The 25,372-nt window shown below is 44.9% G+C and overlaps 1 protein-coding gene and 3 pseudogenes across 6 annotated transcripts in view; 3 read left to right on the top strand and 1 right to left on the bottom strand.

The window, feature by feature from the left end:
* The window catches only part of CHCHD6 (coiled-coil-helix-coiled-coil-helix domain containing 6), a 450,070-nt gene that overhangs the window by 268,755 nt on the left and 155,943 nt on the right, over nucleotides 1-25,372 (bottom strand). For all 6 annotated transcript variants that reach the window (XM_089682444.1, XM_089682445.1, XM_089682443.1 and 3 more), the window contains one exon: nucleotides 16,701-16,784. In XM_089682444.1, the coding sequence (XP_089538570.1) occupies nucleotides 16,701-16,784 (84 nt within the window). The remainder of the gene's footprint in view (nucleotides 1-16,700; nucleotides 16,785-25,372) is intronic.
* Nucleotides 12,118-12,232, top strand: LOC149458251 (U2 spliceosomal RNA; annotated as a pseudogene).
* LOC149458252 (U2 spliceosomal RNA) lies at nucleotides 13,122-13,236 on the top strand (annotated as a pseudogene).
* On the top strand, nucleotides 14,118-14,233 carry LOC149458253 (U2 spliceosomal RNA; annotated as a pseudogene).

The following is a 25,372-nucleotide window of genomic DNA, read 5'->3' on the forward strand; positions in this document are numbered from 1 at the left end:
GCTAGAAGGGACACCCTTCGAAATGCGTCAGCTGTACTGAATACCCATCGCCTTGTTTTCATTTCATTCTGCAGTATTGGTCGGGCTTCCCCAGCCTTGTTTGGAGCCGCACAACCCTTTATGCATTGGTGGACGATTTTTCCAGGTCTGGTTCCATCCATTCGCCACCTGTCTGGTGGCTAGAGCGCAGGAGAATTCGTCTTTGATTTATTCTCATAAGCATGAATTGCACTTATTATCCCAATAATGACTGCGTGTCTAAACTTACTTGTTGGGCATAAACAGCCAATAAAGATTTTAGCTGCATTAGGCAGGTGGATCAGGAAAGACGTCTCGTATCTGTGCCTCAATAGCACAGTAGCTAAATGGTTAGCACTTCCACCTGGCAGTACAAGGGTCAATGGTTTGAATCCCAACTATGGCACCACCTGCCTGAAGTTTGCGTTTTCTCCCTGTGCCTGCGTGCGTTTCCTCCGGGTACTCTGGTTTCCTCCCACACTCCAAAGACATGCTGGTGAGTTAATTAGATCCTGTCTAAAATTGGCCCTAGTATGTGAATGTATGAATGTGAGTTAGGGACCTTAGATTGTACGCTCCTTGAGGGTTCGGGACTGATGTGAATGTACAATATATAGGTAAAGAGCTGCGTAAATTGACTGCGCTATATAAGTACCTGAAATAAATAAATGTAGTAGGCACATCACTGGCTTATCAGGGAGAGAGATGTCAGGTAATTTGAAGATAAGGTCCTGTACCGAGCTCCAGAAGGGGTGGATGCGGGACACGCCACAAATATGTGTCGTGCTGGCAATCCCAGCATATTGGCAAGACTGCAAAGTAAATCTTGTGTAATAATGTGGGTACTCTATACCAACAGGTAATGAATGACCTTATAGCTCGACTCTTGAATTCTGCTTGCTATGGAAGCACGATGTGCAAAATACAAGATACAATCTCTCTATTTATCTGTAAATGTCAAGTGTAGATCCCGTTTCCACTTTGGTAGGAAGAGCGGGACATAACTTTCCTCAGGTATTAAAAGCAGGGCATATGATTTCGAAAGCACAAGTTTCAAATTAAATGGGTCCAGACAGTATTGCTCAAACGGGGTTAACAGTCTAATAAATGTACTCCCACCCGAGATAGACGATATGAAATGTTGAATTTCCAATGCTCACCAATGGTCAAAGGGGGGCGATCACTTTTATTTATTTATTACAGGTACTTATATAGCGCTGTCAATTTACGCAGAGATTTACATATATATTGTGCATTCACATCAGTCCCTAACCCTCAAGGGGCTTACAATTTTAGGGTCCCTAACTCACATTCACACATACACATACTAGGGCCAATTTAGACAGGATCCAGTTAACCTTTGGAGTGTGGGAGGAAAGTGGAGTACCTGGAGGAAACCCACGCAGGCACAGGGAGGTTATGCAAACTCCAGGCAGGTGCTGCCGTGGTTGGGATTCAAACCAATGACCCTAGTACTGCCAGGCGGAAGTGCTAACCATTTAGCCACTGTGCTGCATGCCTCTAATACCCTCAATGGAGTACCAGCAGTTTCCTCAAAAGAAGTGCCGTAGTCTAAATTGGTCGGTGTGAAGAAAAGCTTTGAACCTGTAGTCTGTCAGACAAGGGATAAACTCCAGGGTCTCTATCATCGGTGACATAGAGGTGTAAATGGACGTGGACAAGCTCAAAAGACAACCCACCTTGTGAAGGACAGAAAGCGTGGTTCCTATCAAGGGATATGACTTTAATATGAGCAGGCAACCTTGAGGGTTGCCATAGCAAGGTCTGTAATGGTCAATGGGACACGTCTTGCTGTAATCCCACCCAGCCCTTTTCAGAGGAACGATTGATCCAGTCTAAGATTCTCATCAAATGTAACGTGTCGTAATATTTGGATCTGGAAAACCTATGCCCCCCAATCACCTTTGGAAGTGCTAGAAGGCAATAGGAGATTCGTTTTGTACCCCAAAAGAAATTCAAAAAGTCTGACTTTGCTGTTCGTAAGAATGAACAAAAATCAAGGGTGAGAGGGGGCAGCCCTGATGGGTGCTGTTACTCAGGTTGAATATGAAGGAAACAGCTTTGTTGGCCTGTCAACTGGTATGAGCAGATTGCTCTAGCCACACATGTTGGTACACATGTTGGACTCATTCCTAGATACCTACAGTGTGTGCCTGTTTCATAAAGAGCCAGTCAACTCAGTCGAAGGCCTTTTCCGTGTATGCTGAAATCAGAAGCATCGGACTGGCTCTCGACTGAGCCAGGTTTATCAGGTTCAGGGCTCTACATGTGTCATCCCAGGGTGGGCACAATAAGAAGGCAGGGAGCCAAGATCTTCCTGAGGATCTTGAGAACTACATTTAATAAAGAGATGGGACGGTAGTTTGCACAGTCTGACCCTTCTCTGCGCTCCTTTGGAATCAGAATAATATTGGCATACAAATCCATTGAAAAAGATGCTCCAGCTAACAAAGCATTACAGAAGAGTACAAAGTGTGGTATGGAACGTCCAGTAGTAGGTGAGGTTGAACCCCTCCAAGCCAGGGTGCCCTTGTCCAAGGACTGCATCACCACCAAGACTTCCACATCCAATATAAGCTCCTCCATGGTTTCCCTATCCTGGAAAGACAATTGTGGCCTACCTGAGCTGAATGCCCGTTTTAACCACTGAAAAAATGCTGCACCGTGTTTCAACCACATACATTACAACTACATTATGCTGCGCGATCCCATATTCAAGGTTTCACCTGCCAAAACATCAGATACTATAAACGTCACCACTAGTGAACAAAAGCAGACAAGGGCGCACTCTCATCGTGCATTACCGTGGTACACCACGTATTTATTGTGTAGAAAAATAGATATATACTCACAAACCAATGGAAATAAAAAACAGAATGAGTGGTCCGCAAAAACAGTCAATGCAATAATGTGTCCTTAATCAGGATAAGCTGACGTGTTTCGGGAGACAAGCCCCCTTCCTCAGAGCTAAAGAGGAAGGGGGCTTGTCTCCTGAAACGTGTCAGCTTATCCTGATTAAGGACACATTATTGCATTGACTGTTTTTGCAGACCACTCATTCTGTTTTTTATTTCCATTGGTTTGTGAGTATATATCTATTTTTCTACACAATAAATACGTGGTGTACCACGGTAATGCACGATGAGAGTGCGCCCTTGTCTGCTTTTGTTCACTAGTGTCCAGATTTCCCAATCTTTGAAGGGCAGCACCTCTTCGTTTGGCATCCTGAAATTTATTTTGGTCTGCATGAGGATTTGAGCGCTGGTTTCGTTTGTTTGTCGTTGGAAAACTTCACCACTGTCCATGTTAACTTGCAGCTTGGCGCTCAGGGTGATGATAAAACTGTTGATCAACTGCCTGTTTTTACAAGCCCTTTGCCACCTGTGTAATGGAGATACTACAGTGTCCAGTGAGCATGGCACTGATCGAACTGTAAAAATTTTAGGCTACATTCACATAGGTGTAAATATTTTACTGATCTTATTCCGCATATTTTTTTCTAGTTCAAAAAGTTCCTGCGTAATGATAAGTAAAACTCTTACATATAAAATTGTCCTTTTTTCCCCCCAATAGCTTTATTTGGCATACATGTATACGTATGTCTTCAGCTGCAGATTTTTGGACTTTGTGTCATGGAGCTGAAGGCAGTGTGCGTTTACACACCTGTGTGAATATCTCCATTGAAAACAATGCAGCTGCATTCAGATCTGTAAATATAAAACGCTTGCAATGGCCGTGTGGATGAAGCCTGAACATATATAGTCTGCCTTGGATCATGCATAGGTGTTTTTATGTACAGCAACTTCCCCTGGCAACGTCTGCGCAACTGCACACAAGCCCGCGCATCAGCGTCCAAGATCCAGCCCACTGAATGGGCAGTCTCTTACAAAAAAAAAAAAAAAAAAGCTGCAGTGACGCGTGGGCTATCTTCTGGTTCCTCCCATACAACCAGTGTTTGAGAAGAATACAGGAACACCGTACATCCAGTGATGACATCATCTCTTTCTATCCATTCAGTCGTATCTGACCCCTGGCGATTGCATGGATCGTCACTCGTAAGAGACTTTTTCCATGAATCCTCTTAGCAATTGTTTTACAGAGTAGGTTGCCAGGTCTTTCCCCAACCCCCACCATGCAGGAGATACCGTGTGGCCAGCGATGAAACTAGGACAATTTAGAAAGGATCCAATTAACCTACCAGCATGTCTTTAGAGTGTGGGAGGAAATCGGAGTACCGAAAGAAACCCACGCGAACACAGGGAGAACATGCAAACTCCATGCAGGAGGCACCATGGTTGGGAATCGAACCCACGACCCAATTACTGCAAGGCAGAAGTGCTAACCACTAAGCCACTGTGCCGCACTGATGACATCATCACATCTGCCAAAAATTTTTTTTACTTTTTTAGGAGGGGAGGTTTAGTCCATACAGTTTTTATTGGATAATGATCAGGGAGGAGAGAGGGGTAAAGGGAATGTATTTATTAATTAGACTTTATCTTTGAATATTCATGGTGTGGTGCTTTAGTTCTAACTTCACTTATCAATCATATCCAGACCTGCCTTGGAAGTTTGGATGTAACCCGATATTGTCAGGAACGATCGCGACGCATGGGTCTACACATGCGTAGGTGTCTGCCGAGACATATAGGTGGCAGGGCACTAGGACCCAGGCGCACCTGTCGTCTGGACAGTACTAGGCAGGCACTGGGACCCAGGCTACGCCTGTCAGGTGCAGGGCGGGCTATTTAAACTAGCCCTGCACAGACACTTGTTGCCGAATGGTCTTTGTATCCTGTTACCTGTGTGTGAGTACTTCTGATCTGGATTGTTTTGACCTTGTTGCCTTCTCCCGTCCTGACCCCTTGGCTTGCCTGACTCTGCTCCTGGATGTTCCCGTTTAGATCTGACCTCCTGGTATTGACCCTGCGTGTGACCCGACTATCCTTTGCCTACCGTTTTGTACCTTACCGATCCGCTAGTTACCGACCCGGCCTGCACGACTCTGATTTAGCTCATCCATCCACCCACCCCGCAGGGATCACTAGGCTCCCTTACATCAGACTCCTAGCTCTCTGGAGCCCCTGTCAGACTCCTCTACCCCTGTTGGAGATACCTGGTAGTTGCGACCTGGTACCGGAGCGTTCCAAGTCCATCCCCACTATCAGGGGCCCTGGTGAACAAGTGGTCCGGTGCTTAGACTCCGCACTCTGGGGAGGCTCTACCGGGGGACTGATAGAGGTGCTGTCAGGCGGTCCGTTACAGATATACTGGAAGCACAGGAACACAGTGAAGGTTTTAGGAAGTATACCCCCAGTGCCCCTGCGAGGTGATCTTTAGATTCCATCTGCACTTGTATAAAGCAAACTTTACATTTTTACACAATTTTATTGTTTGCTGCACAGTCTTAGGAGCTCATTGACTGTTTTTGCTTGTTGGCTGGAATTGCTGTTTAACTGTCAAAAGTTTACAAGGCGCTCCATTGTATTTTTTTTTTTTAATTGTCACAATTACACAATCTATTTCACCGTTTATACAACACATTTCCATTAATCAGCTGCCTTAATTGACTCCTGAAGACAAGTAGCAGCAGCTATGTGTCACAGATGCTGTTAAATTTTGTGGAGGAGTGAGGCAAACGCAATAAACACTGGAGGAAAATAAAAGCATGTTTTAAGCATGCGCAGATTCAAGGATGTCATATACAATTTAAAAGGATAGCTCCAAAGGTGGGTTAAGCTGAACGAAGGTTACGAACTTAAATCACACTATAATATTCTATGTAAAACCCGATTCTAAGGACATATTAAAAAGAAAAACATGACTCATTCATTTTTAAATAAAGCAGCAATGACTTCAGAATTCACCTTCTCTAAAGACTTGTACATTACTTGCTCCAACGCTGGTCCTATTCTGGGTTGAATGGCGCCCATGATCACAGGGAGAAGGGGCAAGGCACTGCCATGATGCCATGCATTCAGGGTACAATGATGCAATAAAAGATTGCAGCGTATCTATAGACATAAATGAGTTCAAAGCTAAGAATCTTTACATATAAAAAATGATGCAATGAGACATGCAAAATAAAAGGATTACATAGGAAAAGTTTACCACACTCGAAAATGTAAAAATATGCGACTAACCATTGCAGAATGAGCCCAATTCTTAACGTCAAACTGGATCACCTGTCAAAGTAATTTAAAAGATTTGGATAGAGTAGAGAAGTGCTAAAACATCTCTTTGGATTTTATTTTTGTTTGTGTTCCTGTTGGAGCAATCTTCCTACATTTCCTGTTGTATCACCAGGGCTGAACACATTCTTTTAGTAGAGAGGGCAAGAGTTAGGCCCCATGTACACGGGACGTTTCTGAACGATGGAAACTGACTGCTGGAAAACGTAGGTTAAAAAACACATCTGTTTTGCCACGTTTGCATAACGCGTTTATGTTTAGAATAGTTTTTTAAAGATAAGCGCAGGAGAAACTTCCAAATACCCAGAATGCACTGAAAAGTGGTAAATTATTAACTATTTCAGACTGTTTCAGAGAAATACAGAGACTAGAAGCAGAGACAGAAGGATGTGTTGAGATAATTAGGTGTGAGTTGCTCATTAACATTTCTTTTGTTTCCAAGGGTGGGAAAGGTGTCTGGTGGAAGGAATCATTAAGGCCACCTGGCAGGGGGTCTTCATGAGGAATTTGAGGTGTGAATTTTCATTAACATTTCATTTGTTTCCAAGGGCGGGAGAGGTCTGAGGTGTGAATTGGTCATTACAATGTGTGATAAACTTGATAGGAACAACCTGTGTTCAGTGTTTTGTCCATCTGAGCACCTTGAAAACGCTTTGCATGCATTTTTTAATGATGAAAATGGCTCTGGACAGCATTGGGAACTGGAAGAGTTAAAAACAATTTCAAACGCAAACACTTATAAACGCGATTTGCCGCGTTTAGTCACGTTTACAAGCGTTTTGCGTTTGAAACGCTGATAAAATCGACGTCTGAACACAAGTTTGTTGCGTTAAAAAAAAACGACTGTAAACTCAACTTCCTGTAAGTGACTCTAAATGATGATGTGTACATGGACACATAGGAAAACATTAGGGTGAGTTCAGGGGCTGCTGAAAAAAACACTGAACAGCTCCTAAACGTGAGTGTACATGAGCCCTTAAGAAGCTCTCCTGGGTTTTTATTTGTACCAGTGTCCCTATGGTAGAGATGTCCTTTCACTTCCTGTTGTGTCATCTGGGCAGGAAGTAAAAAACAAAGCAACAACAAAGCAAACAATAAAAACACAGGTTTTTGCCACTGTCTCTGCTGCCACAGCAGCCTGATTATTATCTGAGATGTTCCTTTGTTTCCCCTTCCTGATTTGCTATCAGTTAGTACACCCAGGGGCGTATTTACCACAAGACAAACAAGGCATTTGCCTAGGGCGGCATTTTTCAGGGGGGCAGCACCTCCCCCCAGAAGAAGGGATGGAAGAAGGGCCATGGGAACCAGGTGGGATCCAAGATAGGCTGTGGGCTGCTTGATGGTGTATGTAGAGCCTGACTCTCATTCCTGGGGATGTCTGGAGCTGTGAAGATGAGGGAGCGGTAGTGGAAGGTTCTCCTGGGAAGGGGGGGGGCAGGGGTGTTGTTGGTCAATGTCAGGCTCTGTCCGTGGGAGGGGGAAGGGGGAAGGGGAGGGGTGTTGGCACATATCCGTGGGGGCAGACAGTTTGCCTAAAAAACCTAAATACACCGCTGAGTACACCCCATAATTAGACACTGTCACCACTTATGTAACCCAGATGTAAGTCATGGAAATTTTCTTAACCTTGTGTTGCTTCTTGGCAAAAATGATCATTTCTACAAGCATATACACATACAAGAATAGTGTAAAAAATAGTAAGCGCTCTCAAAATTGTAGCAGCTGAACATCAAAGGAAAACGCATAACAAGTCCTCAAATTCTAGTATAAACAAAATGCAGCGCTAAAAAACATTAGAAATAATGGTGAAAATAGTGAAACACAGTCCAATAAAGGTGCTCCTTGATTCCCCGTGCAGATGGATTCCCAGTGCAAATGGCAGAAATACACACTAACCAGAAGGCGTATGAAAATACGCATATGAGTATATATCCTGAAGGTCCCTCTCTCCTTTCTGGTCTGGTCAAGGAAATGGCTGGGAAAGATGGAGATCCTACGCCCTCATGTGGTGAAAGAATGGTCCAGCAGGTCAGAGAAGAATCAATCAAGATATGTCCCCCCTTCTCAGGCACTGACACTAGGATCTCTGAGGGCTGTAAGGGTTGAAAAGCAGAAGGCGTATGAAAATACGCATATGAGTATATATCCTGAAGGTCCCTCTCTCCTTTCTGGTCTGGTCAAGGAAATGGCTGGGAAAGATGGAGTTTTTGCCGTAATTTTTGAGGATCTTTGAGAATGAATCACTTCACAGTAGAAGCAGCTAGAGAGGCCAGAGATTGTGTGTTTAAGGCTCATTTAATGTATGTTAATAATATGAAAATATTCTAAAGTACATCATCCCTAGCCCACCATCTTGGATAGGGGAGCTGGCTGTGACTTCCTGAGGAACCAAAGTTGTCTCCCCACTGTGTAAGCACAAGCTTGTGCAATGCTTTGTGAATGGTCCTGCAGCAACAACTTGGGACATGAAATGTGCCCCACGGGGCTGTGGGAGGGGAGGGGGTGGGACAAGGGACATCATTCTCGTCTAGGCAAGGATTTAAGTGGTAAGCGGGTACTGATAAATATCAGTACTCTCACTCCCTCCATGCAAATGAACCTGCATCTTAGTCAAAGGCTTGGGGAGGGAGCCAACCGGTGAGACTTCATTTTTTGAGTGAAGTTCCACTTTAAAGTGGTTGTAAACCTTTACAAATACCCAGTGAAGTGACCGGTCTCATGTGATACATAGAGATGAAACAAATCCTACTACATAAGTTGTACCAGTTTATCTGAAGCAATTTCTTCTGTACAGCTATTCAAAGTCCATAATTTGCACAGCATTTCTGAGCTTCAGAAAGCAGGGGGTGGGGAGCTTAAGTTACACTCGTCAGAGCTCAGTGAGGACAGCTGAGAGCTAAGTGGATTGAAGGCACACACTCCGCTTCACACAGGAACAGAGCTAAGGCCATCATTCACAGGCTGTGTGCTGGAGCTCCCTCCCCTGTCACCTTTTATATCACTTGGTGTCAGGAAAACCTGTCAGACATGACTCATGGAGATAGCAGTGGAGCGAGGCAGCAGACAGAAAGAACACTTAATGCTCTGGATTGGAGTACACACTATAGAGGGATATGCTTTGTTCATATTTCATGTCAGAGGTTTACAACCACTTTAAGTGAATGCCTAATGTTTATACTACTTAAATAAAATATGTATACTATGTAACACCTACTGGCAAAGGCACAAAGAACTATCATTATATATGCTACATTTTAGGGATACACCGAAATATCGGCGGCTGAAACATATCGGCCGAACATAGTGTTATCAGCATTTTACCGATAGGAAAAAAGGTACCGATAATGGTGCCAATACATGCAAAGTCACGTCTCATAGGCTTTCATGCAACACGCCCTCTAGTGACTTTAATGGAAAATCACGTCTCATAGACTTTAATGGAAAATCGCGTCTCATGGACTTTATTGGAAAATCACGTCTCATGGACTTTATTGGAAAATCACGTCTCATAGACTTTAATAGAAAATCGCGTCTCATAGACTTTCACGCAAGGTCGCGTCTCATAGACTTTCACGCAAGGTCATGTCTCAGACTTTCACACAAGGTCATGTCTCAGACTTTCACACAAGGTCATGTCTCAGACTTTCACACAAGGTCATGTTTCAGACTTTCACACAAGGTCATGTCTCAGACTTTCACACAAGGTCATGTTTCAGACTTTCACACAAGGTCATGTCTCAGACTTTCACACAAGGTCATGTTTCAGACTTTCACACAAGGTCATGTTTCAGACTTTCACACAAGGTCATGTTTCAGACTTTCACACAAGGTCATGTCTCAGACTTTCACACAAGGTCATGTTTCAGACTTTCATACAAGGTCATGTTTCAGACTTTCACACAAGGTCATGTCTCAGACTTTCACACAAGGTCATGTTTTAGACTTTCATACAAGGTCATGTTTCAGACTTTCATACAAGGTCATGTTTCAGACTTTCATACAAGGTCATGTCTCAGACTTTCATGCAAGGTCATGTCTCAGACTTTCATACAAGGTCATGTCTCAGACTTTCATACAAGGCCATGTCTCAGATTTTCATACAAGGCCATGTCTCAGACTTTCATACAAAGTCGCGTCTCATAGACTTTCATGCAAAGTTGTGTCTAATAGACTTTCATGCAAAGTTGTGTCTCTTAGACTTTCATGCAAAGTGGAGTCCACATTGATGTCAATGCAATAACGCCCCCTAGAGACTTCAATGCAAAATTGACAGCCACATTAAAAATTTAAAAAAAAATTAAACTGTCTGTTTTGGTTTCAGTTTTAGGACAAGCGCATCCTGAATTTTCTGTTTCGGCACCAGAATTTTCATTTTGGTGCACCACTACTACATTTCAAGAAAATGTTCACAGGCAGAAATCCGTGTCCTTTGAAACTCAAGTGTATTCTATATCTTCATGTCCCTGAAAGCACTTTATGTAAAGTGCTTCAGGTTTTATAATACATCAATGTGTGTCAAACATAGAACTATATATTGTCTTGTGTATCCCTGAGATTCGCCATGAAAACATTGGTGCTATTATTAACTCACACGCTGAAAAAAAGAAGCGTTTGCTGAAGAGACAATCAAACCTTCACACTTGAGTAGATATAATGCATTGTGCTGTGCCCCAATAAGCCCAATATTTAATGTACAGTACATACACTATTGTACGTCTCTGTATGTGCAAGTTGTGTATTCCATTAGGCTTTATTAACATATATCCTTTGTTCTGTTTTACATATAGTATGCTTCAGGGTAAAGAGGATCTTAACTCATGGAGATGCGACTCATAAATGCACCAAAGGTGAGGACAGGGTGCACATTTAATGCATTGCCATTGACTTACAATGAAAGGTGCCTTTTTGGTGCACTTCTGAAAAACAGCACCAAAGATGCAGCATGCAGGAATTTCCAAAATGCAGTGCATCCGCAGTTACATAGGATTTAAGGGAGAATAGCTAAAATGCATGTTTGTCGCCCTGGAAAAGCGCACCAATGTGAAAGAGGCCTTAAGAGGACTTGTACTTAAAGCTGTGTCCAAAAAAGGCAAGCAGAGGGTCACTAGTATCTTCCGTGGTCTCCCTGCAACCGATCTTTTTCACATTACCAACATATCCTACCAGTGTCTTTTGTAGGGGTGGCCATTTTGGTAGAGGCAGGGCTTTGTTAAAGATCTGATTGAAGGGGAAGATTCAAGAAGAATCAGGAGTGGTTCACAAAGCAGAGATCCATGAAATGAATGAAGCAGATCAGGGAGATGCATGTGGTCCATTCATCTCTAGCAATCAGACCAGTAAGGAGAAAACCAAGTTTAAAAGGAGAAGTATCGCCAAAATTATTTTGGCTATAGATCACAAAAGAGAACTTCATTCTGTACTCCTGTGACCAGGGGTGGACTGACCATTTGGAAACTCGGGCACTGCCCGAGGGCCCGGGGTCAGTAGGGGGCCCCATGAGATGCCCCTGGTACCTTTTTCATAGGCTTTTTTGAGTTTGGGCAAGGACACAGGGGCCCCATGATCCCCTACTGCCCGGGGGCCCCATGACTTGTCAGTCCGCCCCTGCCTGTGATCCATTTTCTGCCAACAGTGGGCTAAAGCTCGCTGTTGGCTGATGTCACTCAATCGGTCCAGGCTCAGGAAAGATCTAGAGTTTAAAGTCAGAATCCACCCAGATGCCTGGACCAGCAGCTGGCTCAGCCTCTCAGTGATTGGCTCCCACCCTCTCAGTGAGCAGCTCCCACCCTCCCCGCAACACAGCACTCCAGTAAGCGCTGGAGGGACAGAACAGCCAGTAACTGTCCCTAACCTACTAAGTGACATATCGGCATGGATGTCACTTATCGCTTCTCGGCCTTTTGGCTAAGATCAAGTGTAGTATCTGTTCTTATCAGTGTCCAGTGGGGGTGCTACCGACCATTCTAGTTTACGGGGATGGTTGTTGTACAGTACCCTCACTGGTATGATGGGGGTCCGGAAGGCTAGTACCGGAGGGACAGAAACCAGGGAGCGCCATGATTCGTTCTGGGGCCTTGGGAGTAATTCCTCTGGGGAGACCGGAAAGACCCAGTTCCTCCTGGTTTGAGCATGCTACCTTGGTCTGGCCTGGGGCTGAGGAGGCAAAAAGTCCGCAAACTCAGTGCCCCCTGAGGAGACGCGCTCAGGGGTGTCACTAGTAACACTTGGGTGTGGGACCCCACGGTGTGAAGATGACACATGGCCACTGTTTTTACACTCTTTTTTGCACAGCGCCCTAAGGACCAGGTCTTTTGGCTAAGTCCAGGGCAATTTTTGCTACGGGCCTCAGGGCCTGGTCTGTGCACTATTAGGCACGGTACCACTTTTTTATTTTTATTCTATTCTATTTATTTATTCACTCCCACGTTTTGTCACTTTTTGCTTTCTTATGTGTGTGTTTTTCACGGATGGAGGGTGTGGGTCCTCGGGCCTTACCTGAAGGCTAGGGGGAGGATGTGTGGCCATACGGTTCCTTCCTCCCCTGATCCCTAGGGGGTTTTCTCTTCGGGAGAACCCCCTTGCCTAGTACTGGATGTCCGGCTTCGGCTGGGCATAAGGAACGGTGGTCCACCAGGCCTTTTGGCCAGGAGGACCAAATGGGAACCTTGTCCCTGTCAGGAGCTTCGTGCCCCGGGGGATCGGGTGAACGGTCCAGCCCTTTCGGGGGTAGGACAAACACACCCCTAAGTGCACGTTTTTCGTGTGTGTGTTTCTGCACTTGCACTTTTTTGCGGACACTTACGGGTTTTTTCGTTACAGTCTCACGTTTGCGGACTTAAAAAAAAAAAAAAAAAAAAAAAAAAAAAAAAATCGGCATGGATGTCACTTATCGCTTCTCGGCCTTTTGGCTAAGATCAAGTGTAGTATCTGTTCTTATCAGTGTCCAGTGGGGGTGCTACCGACCATTCTAGTTTACGGGGATGGTTGTTGTACAGTACCCTCACTGGTATGATGGGGGTCCGGAAGGCTAGTACCGGAGGGACAGAAACCAGGGAGCGCCATGATTCGTTCTGGGGCCTTGGGAGTAATTCCTCTGGGGAGACCGGAAAGACCCAGTACCTCCTGATCTGAACGTGCTACCTTGGTCTGGCCTGGGGCTGGGGACGCAAAAAGTCCGCAAACTCAGTGCCCCCTGGGGAAGACGCTCCCAGGGGTGTCACTAGTAACACTTGGGTGTGGGACCCCACGGTGTGAAGATGACACATGGTCACTGTTTTTTCACCTCTTTTTGCACAGCGCCCTAAGGACCAGGCCTTTTGGCTAAGTCCAGGGCAATTTTTGCTACGGGCCTCAGGGCCTGGTCTGTGCACATTTCGGCACGGTACCATTTTTTTATTTTATTTACTTTCCTTATTTAATTTATTACACTCCCACGTTTGTCACTTTTTGCTTTCTTATGTGTGTGCTCTCACGGATGGAGGGTGTGGGTCCTCGGGCCTACCCTGAAGTCTAGGGGGAGGATGTGTGGCCATACGGTTCCTTCCTCCCCTGATCCCTAGAGGACTCTCCTTCGGGAGAGTCCCCTTGCCTAGTACTGAATGTCCGGCTTCGGCTTGGCATAGGGAACGGTGGTCCACCCGGCCTTTTGGTCAGGAGGACCAAGTGGGAACCTAGTCCCCGTCAGGAGCTTCGTGCCCCGGGGGATCAGGGACAGCGGTCCAAGCCCCTTTCGGGGTAGGACACAGCACACCCCTAAGTGCACGTTTTTCGTGTGGTGTTTTGCACTTGCACTTTTTTGCGAACACTTACGGGTTTTTTCGATATAGTTGCACGTTTGCGGACTTAAAAAAAAAAAAAAAAAAAAAATCGGCATGGATGTCACTTATCGCTTCTCGGCCTTTTGGCTAAGATCAAGTGTAGTATCTGTTCTTATCAGTGTCCAGTGGGGGTGCTCCCGACCATTCTAGCTTTGCGGGGATGGTTGTTGTATAGTACCCTCACTGGTATGATGGGGGTCCGGAAGGCTGGACCGGAGGGACAGAAACCAGGGGGCGCCACGATACGCTCTGGGACCTTGGGAGTAATTCCTCTGGGAAAGCTGGAAAGACCCAGTACCTCCTGATTTGGACGGATCTACCTTGGTCTGGCCTGGGGCTGGGGACGCAAAAAGTCCGCAAACTCAGTGCCCCCTGGGGAAGACGCTCTCAGGGGTGTCACTAGTAACACTTGGGTGTGGGACCCCACGGTGTGAAGATGACACATGGCCACTGTTTTTCACTTCTTTTTGCACAGCGCCCTAAGGACCAGGTCTTTTGGCTAAGTCCGGGGCAATTTTTGCTACAGGCCTCAGGGCCTGGTCTGTGCACTATTAGGCACGGTACCACTTTTTTATTTTTTATTTATTTATTTAAACCACTCCCACGTTTTGTCACTTTTTCTGTTCTTATGTGTGTGTTTTTTCACGGATGGAGGGTGTGGGTCCTCGGGCCTTACCTGAAGTCTAGGGGGAGGATGTGTGGCCCTACGGTTCCTTCCTCCCCTGATCCCTAGGGGGTTTTCTCTTCGGGAGAACCCCCTTGCCTAGTACTGGATGTCCGGCTTCGGCTGGGCATAAGGAACGGTGGTCCACCAGGCCTTTTGGCCAGGAGGACCAAATGGGAACCTTGTCCCTGTCAGGAGCTTCGTGCCCCGGGGGATCGGGTGAACGGTCCAACCCTTCGGGGGGTAGGACAAACACACCCCTAAGTGCACTTTTTCGTGTGGTGTTTTGCACTTGCACATTTTTTGTGAACACTTACGGGTTTTTTCGTTGTAGTTTGCACGTTTGCGGACTTAAAAAAAAAAAAAAAAAAAAAAAAAAAAAAAATCGGCATGGATGTCCCTCCACTTCCTCAAACTCAATCTTTCCAAAACGGAGCTCATACTATTCCCTCCAGCCGGTGCCCCCTCCCCCGACTTCTCCATCAAGATCAACAATACAACCATCAGTCCCTCCCCTCATGCCAGGGTACTAGGTGTAATCCTGGACTCCCATCTGTCCTTTCAGCTCCAAATCCAATCGCTGTCCAAATCTTGTGGACTTCACCTCCGCAACATCTCCAAGATACGGCCGTTCCTAAGCTCGGAAACCACTAAGCAACTTATCCACTCCCTTTTTATATCTCGCCTTGACTATTGTAACTCCCTCCTCATTAGTCTACCTATACTAGATTGTAAGCTCCAAGGATCAGGCCCTCCTATCCCTCTTGTATTGAAGTGTATTGTTGCTGTATTGTCTCCCTTTATATTGTAAAGCGCTGAGCAAACTGTTGGCGCCATAAATCCTGTATAATAATAATATATAAATCCTGTATAATAATAATAATATATAAATCCTGTATAATAATATATATAAATCCTGTATAATAATAATAATAATATATATAAATCCTGAATAATAATAATATATATAAATCCTGTATAATAATAATATATAAATCCTGTATAATAATAATAATAATAATATATATAAATCCTGTATAATAATAATATATATAAATCCTGTATAATAATAATAATATATAAATCCTGTATAATAATAATAATAATAATTCAGTAATAGAGGGAAATATTAGCTGCAGAGGAAAAAAAAGCATTGCTTGTGGATAATTCTTTGTTCTGCTTGCCATCATAAGGGACTGCAGTCAAGAACGCAGAGTAAGAAAAATTTCAACAGTATGCAGTATAAACGTTGCAAAGCTTAATTGGGAATTAGTGGTACTTTAAAGCTTAATTTTTCTGTGTAAAAAAGCAGCCATGTGTATTGTGGGCAAATGAAGCCGTGGCTGCAGTATTCCGGGAATAGTCTGGATCACTCTGCCTCGCCGGCCCAGTAAATTCTTGCATAAAAGGGCTCCAGGTTGCGCATGCACAGTAAGGCTACGTTCACACTAGCGTTGTGTGCAGGCGGCAGAGAGGCGTTTGGGAAGCGTTTTTACAGCTTCCCAAATGCCTCTGCCAATTCTGAACTCTTACAGCACATGGTGCTGTTCTAACGGGAGCGTTTGCGTCGCGTTGCGTCAAAACAGACGCCTCTGGTTGAGTCAGGAGGCGTTGAAGCCTCCTATTTTCGTCTATGATGCCGCTCCGCAAACACCCGGCTGGCGTTTGCGGTGCGGTTGCAACGCCGCTGCGGGGTGTTTGCGGAGCGGTAACACCACTCAAACTGCATTACAGGCGTTTGTGGGGCGTTATTAACGCTCGGCAAACGCCTAGCAACCGGCACTAAACCGCGCATGCGGCGTTTGCCGAGAGTTAAAAAACGCTCCGCAAACGCCGTACGCTATAGGGGCGTTTGGCAAGCGGTAAAACAGGCAAGTGTGAACGAGCCCTAAGAACAACGGCCTTTTCAGCCCACACGATCAACAGATTTATCAACAGCTTGCAATCATGCACACTTATAATTATTCTGAAACAATCACCACTTACCTTCTTTTCTATGCTGGTCAGCTGTTCCTTGTGAAAACTGTCCAAATTTTTAAGCTCCTCCTCTTTCCTTTTTAATTCTTTGGCCTATATGAGAGATACACAAAGATAGTATGTAGAATTTAGCATATATGGGAAGGCTTCATCATATTAGAATTGTCTCCCTTTTCACATACAGCCAGGGGCGGACTGACCATTTGGAAACTCGGGCACTGCCCGAGGGCCCGGGGTCAGTAGGGGGCCCCATGAGATGCCCCTGGTACCTTTTTTCATAGGCTTTTTTGAATTTCGGCAAGGACACAGGGGCCCCATGATCCCCTATTGCCCGGGGGCCCCATGAGTTGTCAGTCCACCCCTGCATACAGCTGGTAATTTTGCTCAGGTTTGTATATCATGTTTTTCCATAATGAAACAATGCACCCCTCAAAAACCATCTCCAGTTTTATTTCATTTTTATGTAATAACAAATGTTAAAGTGTTACTAGATCCACAACAGTACAATCAGTCTGTATATGCAGTAAAGCATGCTTATTATACTCACTGTGGAACCAAAGAGGTTAATACTCTGCATTGTGTAAAAAAGGCTGTTTGATCCTGTCTTCTCTGCCCCTCCTCTTGTTGAATTGACCACCTGATACAGTCTGAACCCATGGTAACATGCACATGCCCAGTTTGATGTGTATTGCTAGAGAGGTTTTTTTTTTTCCTGGGAGGGTGCATGTGATCAGCGCAGGGCCAATCAGCACTGTCCAGACAGAGGGTCAGAGGTTTCACATCCTCCTAGAGCAGAAAGAAAACTCCTCCTACAAGCTTTAACCAGTGCTCTGCTGAAGTCACAAGACTGCTATATACTGATGAGAAAAGGTATTTAAGAGTTTAAATTTACTAATATAATTGCATTTCCATGTTGTGTGTACTGTGGGAGACCGGATATAGTGAATGCAGGGTCTGGGGAGACCAGATATAGTGAATGCAGGGTCCTGGGAGACCTGATACAGTGAATGCAGGGTCCGGGGAGACCAGATATAGTGAATGCAGGGTCCGGGGAGACCAGATATAGTAAATGCAGGGTCCGGGGAGACCAGATATAGGGAATGCAGGGTCCGGGGAGACCGGATATCGGAATGCAGGGTCCGGGGAGTCGGATATAGTGAATGCAGGGTCCGGGGGAGACCAGATATAGTGAATGCAGGGTCCTGGGAGACCAGATATAGTAAATGAAGAGTCCTGTGAGACCAGATATAGTGAAGGGTCCTGGGAGACCGGATATAGTGAATGCAGGACCTGAGGAGACAAGCTATAGTGAATGCAGGGTCCGGGGAGACCAGATATAGTGAATGAAGGGTCCTGGGAGACCAGATATAGTGAATGCAGGGTCCTGGGAGACCAAATATAGTGAATGCAGGGTCTGGGGAGACCGGATATAGTGAATGCAGGGTCCAGGGAGACCAGATATAGTGAATGCAGGGCCCGAGGAGACCAGCTATAGTGAATGCAGGGTCCGGGGAGACCAGCTATAGTGAATGCAGGGTCCGGGGAGACCAGATATAGTGAATGCAGGGTCCAGGGAGACCAGATATAGTGAATGCAGGGCCCGAGGAGACCAGATATAGTGAATGCAGGGCCCGAGGAGACCAGCTATAGTAAATGCAGGGTCCGGGGAGACCGGATATAGTGAATGCAGGGTCCGGGGAGACCGGATGTAGTGAATGCAGGGTCCAGGGAGACCAGATATAGTGAATGCAGGGTCCTGGGAGACCAGATATAGTGAATGCGGGGTCCGGGGAGAGCAGATATAGTGAATGCGGGGTCCGGGGAGAGCAGATATAGTGAATGCGGGGTCCGGGGAGACCGGATATAGTAAATGCAGGGTCCTGGGAGACCATATATAGTGAATGCAGGGTCCTGGGAGACCAGATATAGTGAATGCAGGGTCCGTGGACACCAGATATAGTGAATGCGGGGTCCAGGGAGACCAGATATAGTGAATGCGGGGTCCTGGGAGACCAGATATAGTGAATGCGGGGTCTGGGGTGAGCGGATATAGTGAATGCGGGGTCCGGGGAGACCGGATATAGTAAATGCAGGGTCCTGGGAGACCAGATATAGTGAATGCAGGGTCCAGGGAGACCAGATATAGTGAATGCAGGGTCCAGGGAGACCAGATATAGTAAATGCAGGGTCCTGGGAAACCAGATATAGTGAATGGAGGGTCCGGGGAGACCAGATATAGTGAATGCAGGGTTCCTGGGAGACCAGATATGCTGAATGCAGGGTCCTGGGAGACCAGATATGCTGAATGCAGGGTCCTGGGAGACCAGATATGCTGAATGCAGGGTCCTGGGAGACCAGATATGCTGAATGCAGGGCCCTGGGAGACCAGATATAGTAAATGCAGGGTCCGGGGAGACCAGATATAGTAAATGCAGGGTCCTGGATTTAGTAACACTTTAATGTTAATTTGGTACCGTTGAACAATGTTTTTATATTTATTTTCTTTTTTTATTTAACTGAAATTCTGTTTAATAGACACTGTAAAAGAAATTTTTCATATATGTGCCCAATTTAAACAGAGTATGTAATGAAAGTGTATAAGTAGAGGTTACAGTAAGTGAAAAAGACTTGTCAAAATGATAGGAACATGGAGAGATACAGGTAGCTGAAATCTTGAATTTTCTTGTCAAAGAGAAGTTTGGTCAAAGCAACTCCCACATCCTTGTTGGTCAGTGAGGCCACTGTTCTTTTTAACTGACCACTTAGGAGACTTGGGGAAAAGGACGAAGAGGCGCGACTAAGCTTAACAGCAAGCCCAGCATCCCTTGCAAATCCCACGTCCTGTAAACACCCAATAATAAATGTTTTGTAAGGATTTTGGCATTAATTATAAAAATGGTTTCATAAACTCCATTGAGCAACACAGGAAGTCTTATACCTTTGGGTTATAGTGCCTGCCTCCTGCAGGAGGATTGGATACTGGCAAACAAAAAATGATGGCAAGCCCAAGGTATAACCCTTCTGACTACCAGCATGCTTTAGTTTTATATCAAAAGCAGCACCAAAAGCATGAACATAAACACAGAGCGGGGTACCTGTGCCCCTCAATGGACTTAAAGAAATAAATTTTATGGCGAGTAAAAAAAAAATCATTTTTTCGCTCTCCTCTACTGAGGGGCACAGGATGTTTTAAACCTTCACAACACTCAAATGCAGTCTAACTGATGGGTGAGCAACACAGTAAATACCCACTAAAAAAAAATCTGGAAATAACAAAAATAATGGGAACAGCCCGCTAGCACAAAGAGCCACCTAAAGGGCCTGGTGGAACTTTGAGAATTTGTGATTAGAAGATGGTGGTAGCTTTGCAGATCTGGGAAACAATGGCCTGATGCTGAAAACCTTGCCCTAGTGGAGTAAATATTTACTGGAAGGGGAAACCACATCTTGGTGACGATAAGCCCAAAAGACAGCATTTCTGAGCCACCCAGAAATCCCACATTGGCTTCCTTGGCCAATATGGGATTACAAAAAAGAAAATAAGTTTTTCTGAGTAAAGTTCGAATCTCAGCTGGTTCAGCAGGGACCGTCTGAGATTCGAACCATGCATTGGCAGGCTGAATGTACCCAAGTTGATCTATCGATCAACTTGGGTACAACCTGCCTGTTGGATTTTAAATGTTATCGCTAGTGACTATTCTAGCCGTTAGCAGTAGTCACTGTGTTGTCCCGGTGGGGATGGTTCCCTCTGCATGGTGGAAAGCACAATGGCTTAGCAGGAGGGAATCCCCTATCAACACTGACTGTGTTGATTGGGAAATCTGACAATTTTCTTTCCTGCAACCCGTGATTGCAGGAAAGAAAAATCGCTACGTCTAAGGCCGTATTTAGACAGTGTCTCGGCTGAAAGATAAACTTACACAGTCCAAACCACATCCAAACAACGGAGAGCAATTTAGCTTCTGTTAACTGGAGCTGGACGGAGAGACCGAAGAACAAGGTCCTGATTAAGGTGGAAGCCAAGAAACTACCTTGGGAGGAAAACAAAGTCCAGATCCAGAGGGATTTTTGGGTCAGAGTCCAGCCTGACCGTACCAAAAATCTCAGCTGAGAAGGCAGAAGATCCAGCCACACCCAACAAAGCTAAAGAGGACTCAGATGAAGGAATAGACTCCGGAGGACAGCCTGATTCCAGGATTGGGTACTTGCAAACAAAAAAAATAGGCACGTCCAGGGTATAACCCCCTACTACCAGCATGTCTTCGTTCTTCATCAAAGCAGTACCAAAAGCATGACCATAAATAAGAAATACACGAGTCACTCCAAATCTCCCTCTGAAAATGCTGTTTGACTGTTGTGTCATTCCTCTCAGCCAGGACTAATATGCAGATCAGGCGTCAGGATTTCACTGGCTGCATGTCAGTGAGGAACTCAATGCATTGAAAAACATTCAGGCTATGCCTTTCAAGAGACCGTGTCACTGGGCCATTATCCCAATAACCACCACCAATCCATGCTTCCTTGCCACTCAAAGAGTCCACACTGGGAAGCTCTAGTGCAGTGGTTCTCAACCTGTGGGTCGAAGGACCCTTTCACAGGGGTCGCCTAAGACCATCGGGAAAACCCATATTTCCGATGTGTAATGAGCAGCTACGGTGTAGAAAACAGCTACTGTGTTGAAAGCAGCTACTGTGTAGAAAGCAGCTACTGTGTTGAAAGCAGCAGTATTGGAGGTAAAACGACACTTCATGAATTATAATTACTGGGTAAATAATTTTTAGGTTGGGGGTCACCACAACATGAGGACCTGTATTAAAGGGTCGCGGCATTAGGAAGGTTGAGAACCACTGCTCTAGTGTCAGAGCTTACCTAGGTGGATAATGTCATTGCCCCCAATGGATAGTGTTGGGACCGAGCTCTCCCCTATGCCTGCAAGACCAGCTTTGTGGAACAGTGGAAGTATCCCTTAAAAAAGATAGTGTTCCTTTTGTGCACAAGGACAACAAGAACTTTCGAATGAGAGTCTGCAGGCAGTAATAGGTTAAACTGTGCCACTAACTCAAAATCCATTCAAATATAAAGACGCGCAACAATCATTCTCTTCTCTGGATTCTAAATTGCCCTCAGGGGTCTGTCATAAACACCCTGAATTTTTCATGTATCATTGAGAGACAGCGCTGTTTACTCTGCATCCTGTAGAAAACATTCCTGTCTTCCTCCACAGCTATATTTAGAGGAGGCCTGATTCTTTAGCACAGCATTCTCGGACCACGTCACACAGATGCTTTATGGCAAAGGCCTCAACAGCGGGCTCGAACTTTTAAGAATCATGCAAGCGTTGGGGTGAAAAGGGACGTGGTGCAGAAGCGATGAAGCTGCCTGGACAGAAATGTTCCCGGAAGGCGTAGAGCTGTCGCTACAAGGCTGGCAGGGGTCGTTAGGAAGAGAGATTGTATCTGAAGGCTGGCTGCACTTCCAGACTTCCCAGGAGCAGCTAGGAATGGGCAAACTGGGACACTTCATAAAGTTTAGTCTGAGCATATCTGGCAAGAAAAAAAAAAAAGAGAAAAAAAGGCCCTTCCCGGCTTGCCGTGTTTTAAATGTCAGCTTCATCTGACGCTCAATGAGCCTGACACAAGCTCCTGCAGAAATCCTGAAGCCCGTTGATGCTCAGATAGAAAGGAACCAGACAGAAAAATCTTTTCAGATAGATAGACGCCTCCTGAGATTCAGGTCAAGCTGGAGGTAACTGATCTCAAACTGTAAAGTTGTATAAAAGCCCATCTCCAGGCAAACCAAACCCTCCCAACACCCTACCCATCCATGGTTATTCACACACGTAAAAAAAAATACCTAACACTTTTTTTTATTTTTTATTTTTAACCAGTGTCTTCAATCCCATGACTCTGCACAGTGTTTCTTTTGCTAAAAAAGACTGGTGATCCATGAAGTCTTGTTGCTGCTCCTCGCTGTGGCATTATCATGTACCAGAAGTCTTCTGGACCCTGTGAGAACCCTTCTATTTAACCTGAATACTACACTATATAGTCCTTTCTTTCCTTCTGAGAGGTAATCTATGGACGGCCCTGAGAAGTGTTTCATCAGGCTTGAGAACATGGGATAGTCCGGTATCTAGCATAGTGATTGTGGAATAATCTTGGAGAAATTTTTGGCATATTGGATTATTATCCGAAAGGCTTTTGATTATTTATTTAGGGTAAGAGTATTTACTCTAGCCACATAGAAGTGATCACAGAGTGTTTCAGTTTGGCACGTGTTTTCACACTTTTTCGCATATTGGCAATTTATGTATATATGGTTTTGATTATTGGATTATTGAGGATAATACACTATCTAGTTTAATTTTTTGGGAGGTATACGGTTGAAATCGACCATACTTTTTGGATTATTACATTGAAGAAAAAGATTTGGAAAGATTCATTGACACTAAGAGGGTTTTATTATTTTGGACTTTCAAGGGTGAAAGTGTGACTTTTTAAGTGTCAAGATATAGGGTATTGGTTTTTGTATATTGGTTTATTTGGACACCGATTTTGATTTTGTCCTTCTGATAAACAGCCAATGCGAATTGTCCACATTACCAGGGAGTGATGTGGACACCCAAAAGAAGATTCTCTCATTCTGTAGTCCAGAAGAAAGAAGATTAGGGACCTGACTCATCACGTTAGCATGGATATCTGGTAGATAGATTGAGCATTTAGACTCAGGACATCTCTGCAATACATGCACATTTTCCCATTTTTTGATTCTTAGAAAAAAACATCGCAAGTACAGAAAAATACCTGTTGGATCTACAAGAGCTCTAGTGAGCTCCTCTCTAATGTGCTGTGATAACATGTCTTAAATGCAAGTGTTAACAGGGTAGCATATTATGCACCGGATGGCAGCTGCACTGCAGCATCTCACAATGCACTATGCACATTGGGGAGCACTAAGCTTAAAAAATTCATCCTCTTTCTTTGGTGCATTGAGGTACATTACAACCTATTCATTTTTAATGGGCTGTCTAATGCTATGCAATGTGCCTCATCGTACAAAAATGTTGTGAATGAGCCTAAAAACCATATTATTTTAGTATCCAAGTTGCCATAATGTCAAAATGCGCAATTCTTTAAAGGAGAAGTAGGGCCAAAGTCATTTTGGCCCTACTTCTCTTATGGGTCATAGAAGTGCAGTTAGTTGTGCATTCCTGTTACACGTTTTCAACTGACAGCAGGCTAAAGTCCGCTGTCTGCTGACACTCAGCTGGTCTGGCCTTTGGATCAATCTGGACTTTACAGTCAGAATCCACACAGATTCTTTTTTTTTTTTTTTTTGTATTTTTTCCCAATGCCATGTTTTTTTAACATTACTTCTAATTATCTCATATTGACACCAACATCCATTATTTATTTTTTTTATATTGTGCTGATCTTGTTTTTATGTTAAGCCCACATTTTATGATCTGTCTATGTAAGCATATTATCCCTCCGCCAGTGTCAATGCTTATCCTATTCACGGACAGCTTGTTCCCTACTCTGATAGTATCCTCCGTTTTTTCCCCGCCTCTGGCCCTGTCCATCATCCGCCCCTTGTTCTACATAAGGCTCACTTCCTTGCTCCTCCCTGCCTGATGAAAGAGTGCGCCGGACTCCCACGCATGCTCAGAAATGCGTTGCACATTGATGATGTCAGACACCAAACATGCCTATCCTGGAGATCTTGGAGACTCTGCCAGGCTTTACCATCCATGCTGCACATGCACAGCACCATCTGCTGGTGGACACCTTGGAGATTCCACCAGGCTTTACCATCCATGTTGCACATGCACAGCATCATCTGCTGGTGGACACCTTGGAGACTCTGCCAGGCTTTACCATCCATGCTGCACATGCACAGCACCATCTGCTGGTGGAGATCTTGGAGATTCCACCAGGCTTTACCATCCATGTTGCACATGCACAGCACCATCTGCTGGCGGACCTAATCGATCTCCTCTCTGGATCAGTCACACAACATCTGGCTATAGACGTCTCACCCTCTTACCAATGAGCCTGCATTTAAATTCTAATATGTGAGTTACTACTTATCTTCCTATTAAATATCTTCGCAGTACACACTTAGAGGCGCTGTGTTGGTTTGTTTCAGAATCCACGCAGATGCCTGTACCGGCAGCTGGCTCAGACTCTCAGCGAGCCACTGGAAGACTGCTAAGGAGGCGCCCAGCATAGGGAGAAGTTGGCAGTGCTGGTGGGGGGCTGCTAGAAGAGGGGGCAAGGGACCAATCTGTGCAATATCAATGCACAGAGCAGGCAAGTATTACCTCTTTTTCATTTTAAACCAATTGTATCACTTGAATGCAACTCTGCAATCTTAGATCATTCATTTATTTTTTTTTAATGCAAGCATTCCAAGTACCTGAATTTGGTTTCGTATTGTTCTTTTGCAGTTCCTATACAATAGAGCCCAATCTGGGAGAGGGAGAAGCAGCACAAGGAGCCAGTTAATTCATGCCAACAAAAAGCATGCCAATAGGAAGAAAAAGCAGAGTGACAGAGATGAGCTCATCACTCTGCTGTGTCTACTTTGAGTGCCCAGCCACAGGCTAGGGTTAGGTCCAGGACAGCATGGGCTCAAAGGAAGTGGGTTGAATGCCACTGGGAGACTGTGGACTTGTAAAT

Source organism: Staurois parvus, unplaced genomic scaffold (genome assembly GCF_062004578.1).
Source record: "Staurois parvus isolate SC_StPar_1 unplaced genomic scaffold, SC_StPar_1.0 ptg000290l, whole genome shotgun sequence".
In the NCBI taxonomy this organism is placed as follows: Eukaryota; Metazoa; Chordata; class Amphibia; order Anura; family Ranidae; genus Staurois; species Staurois parvus.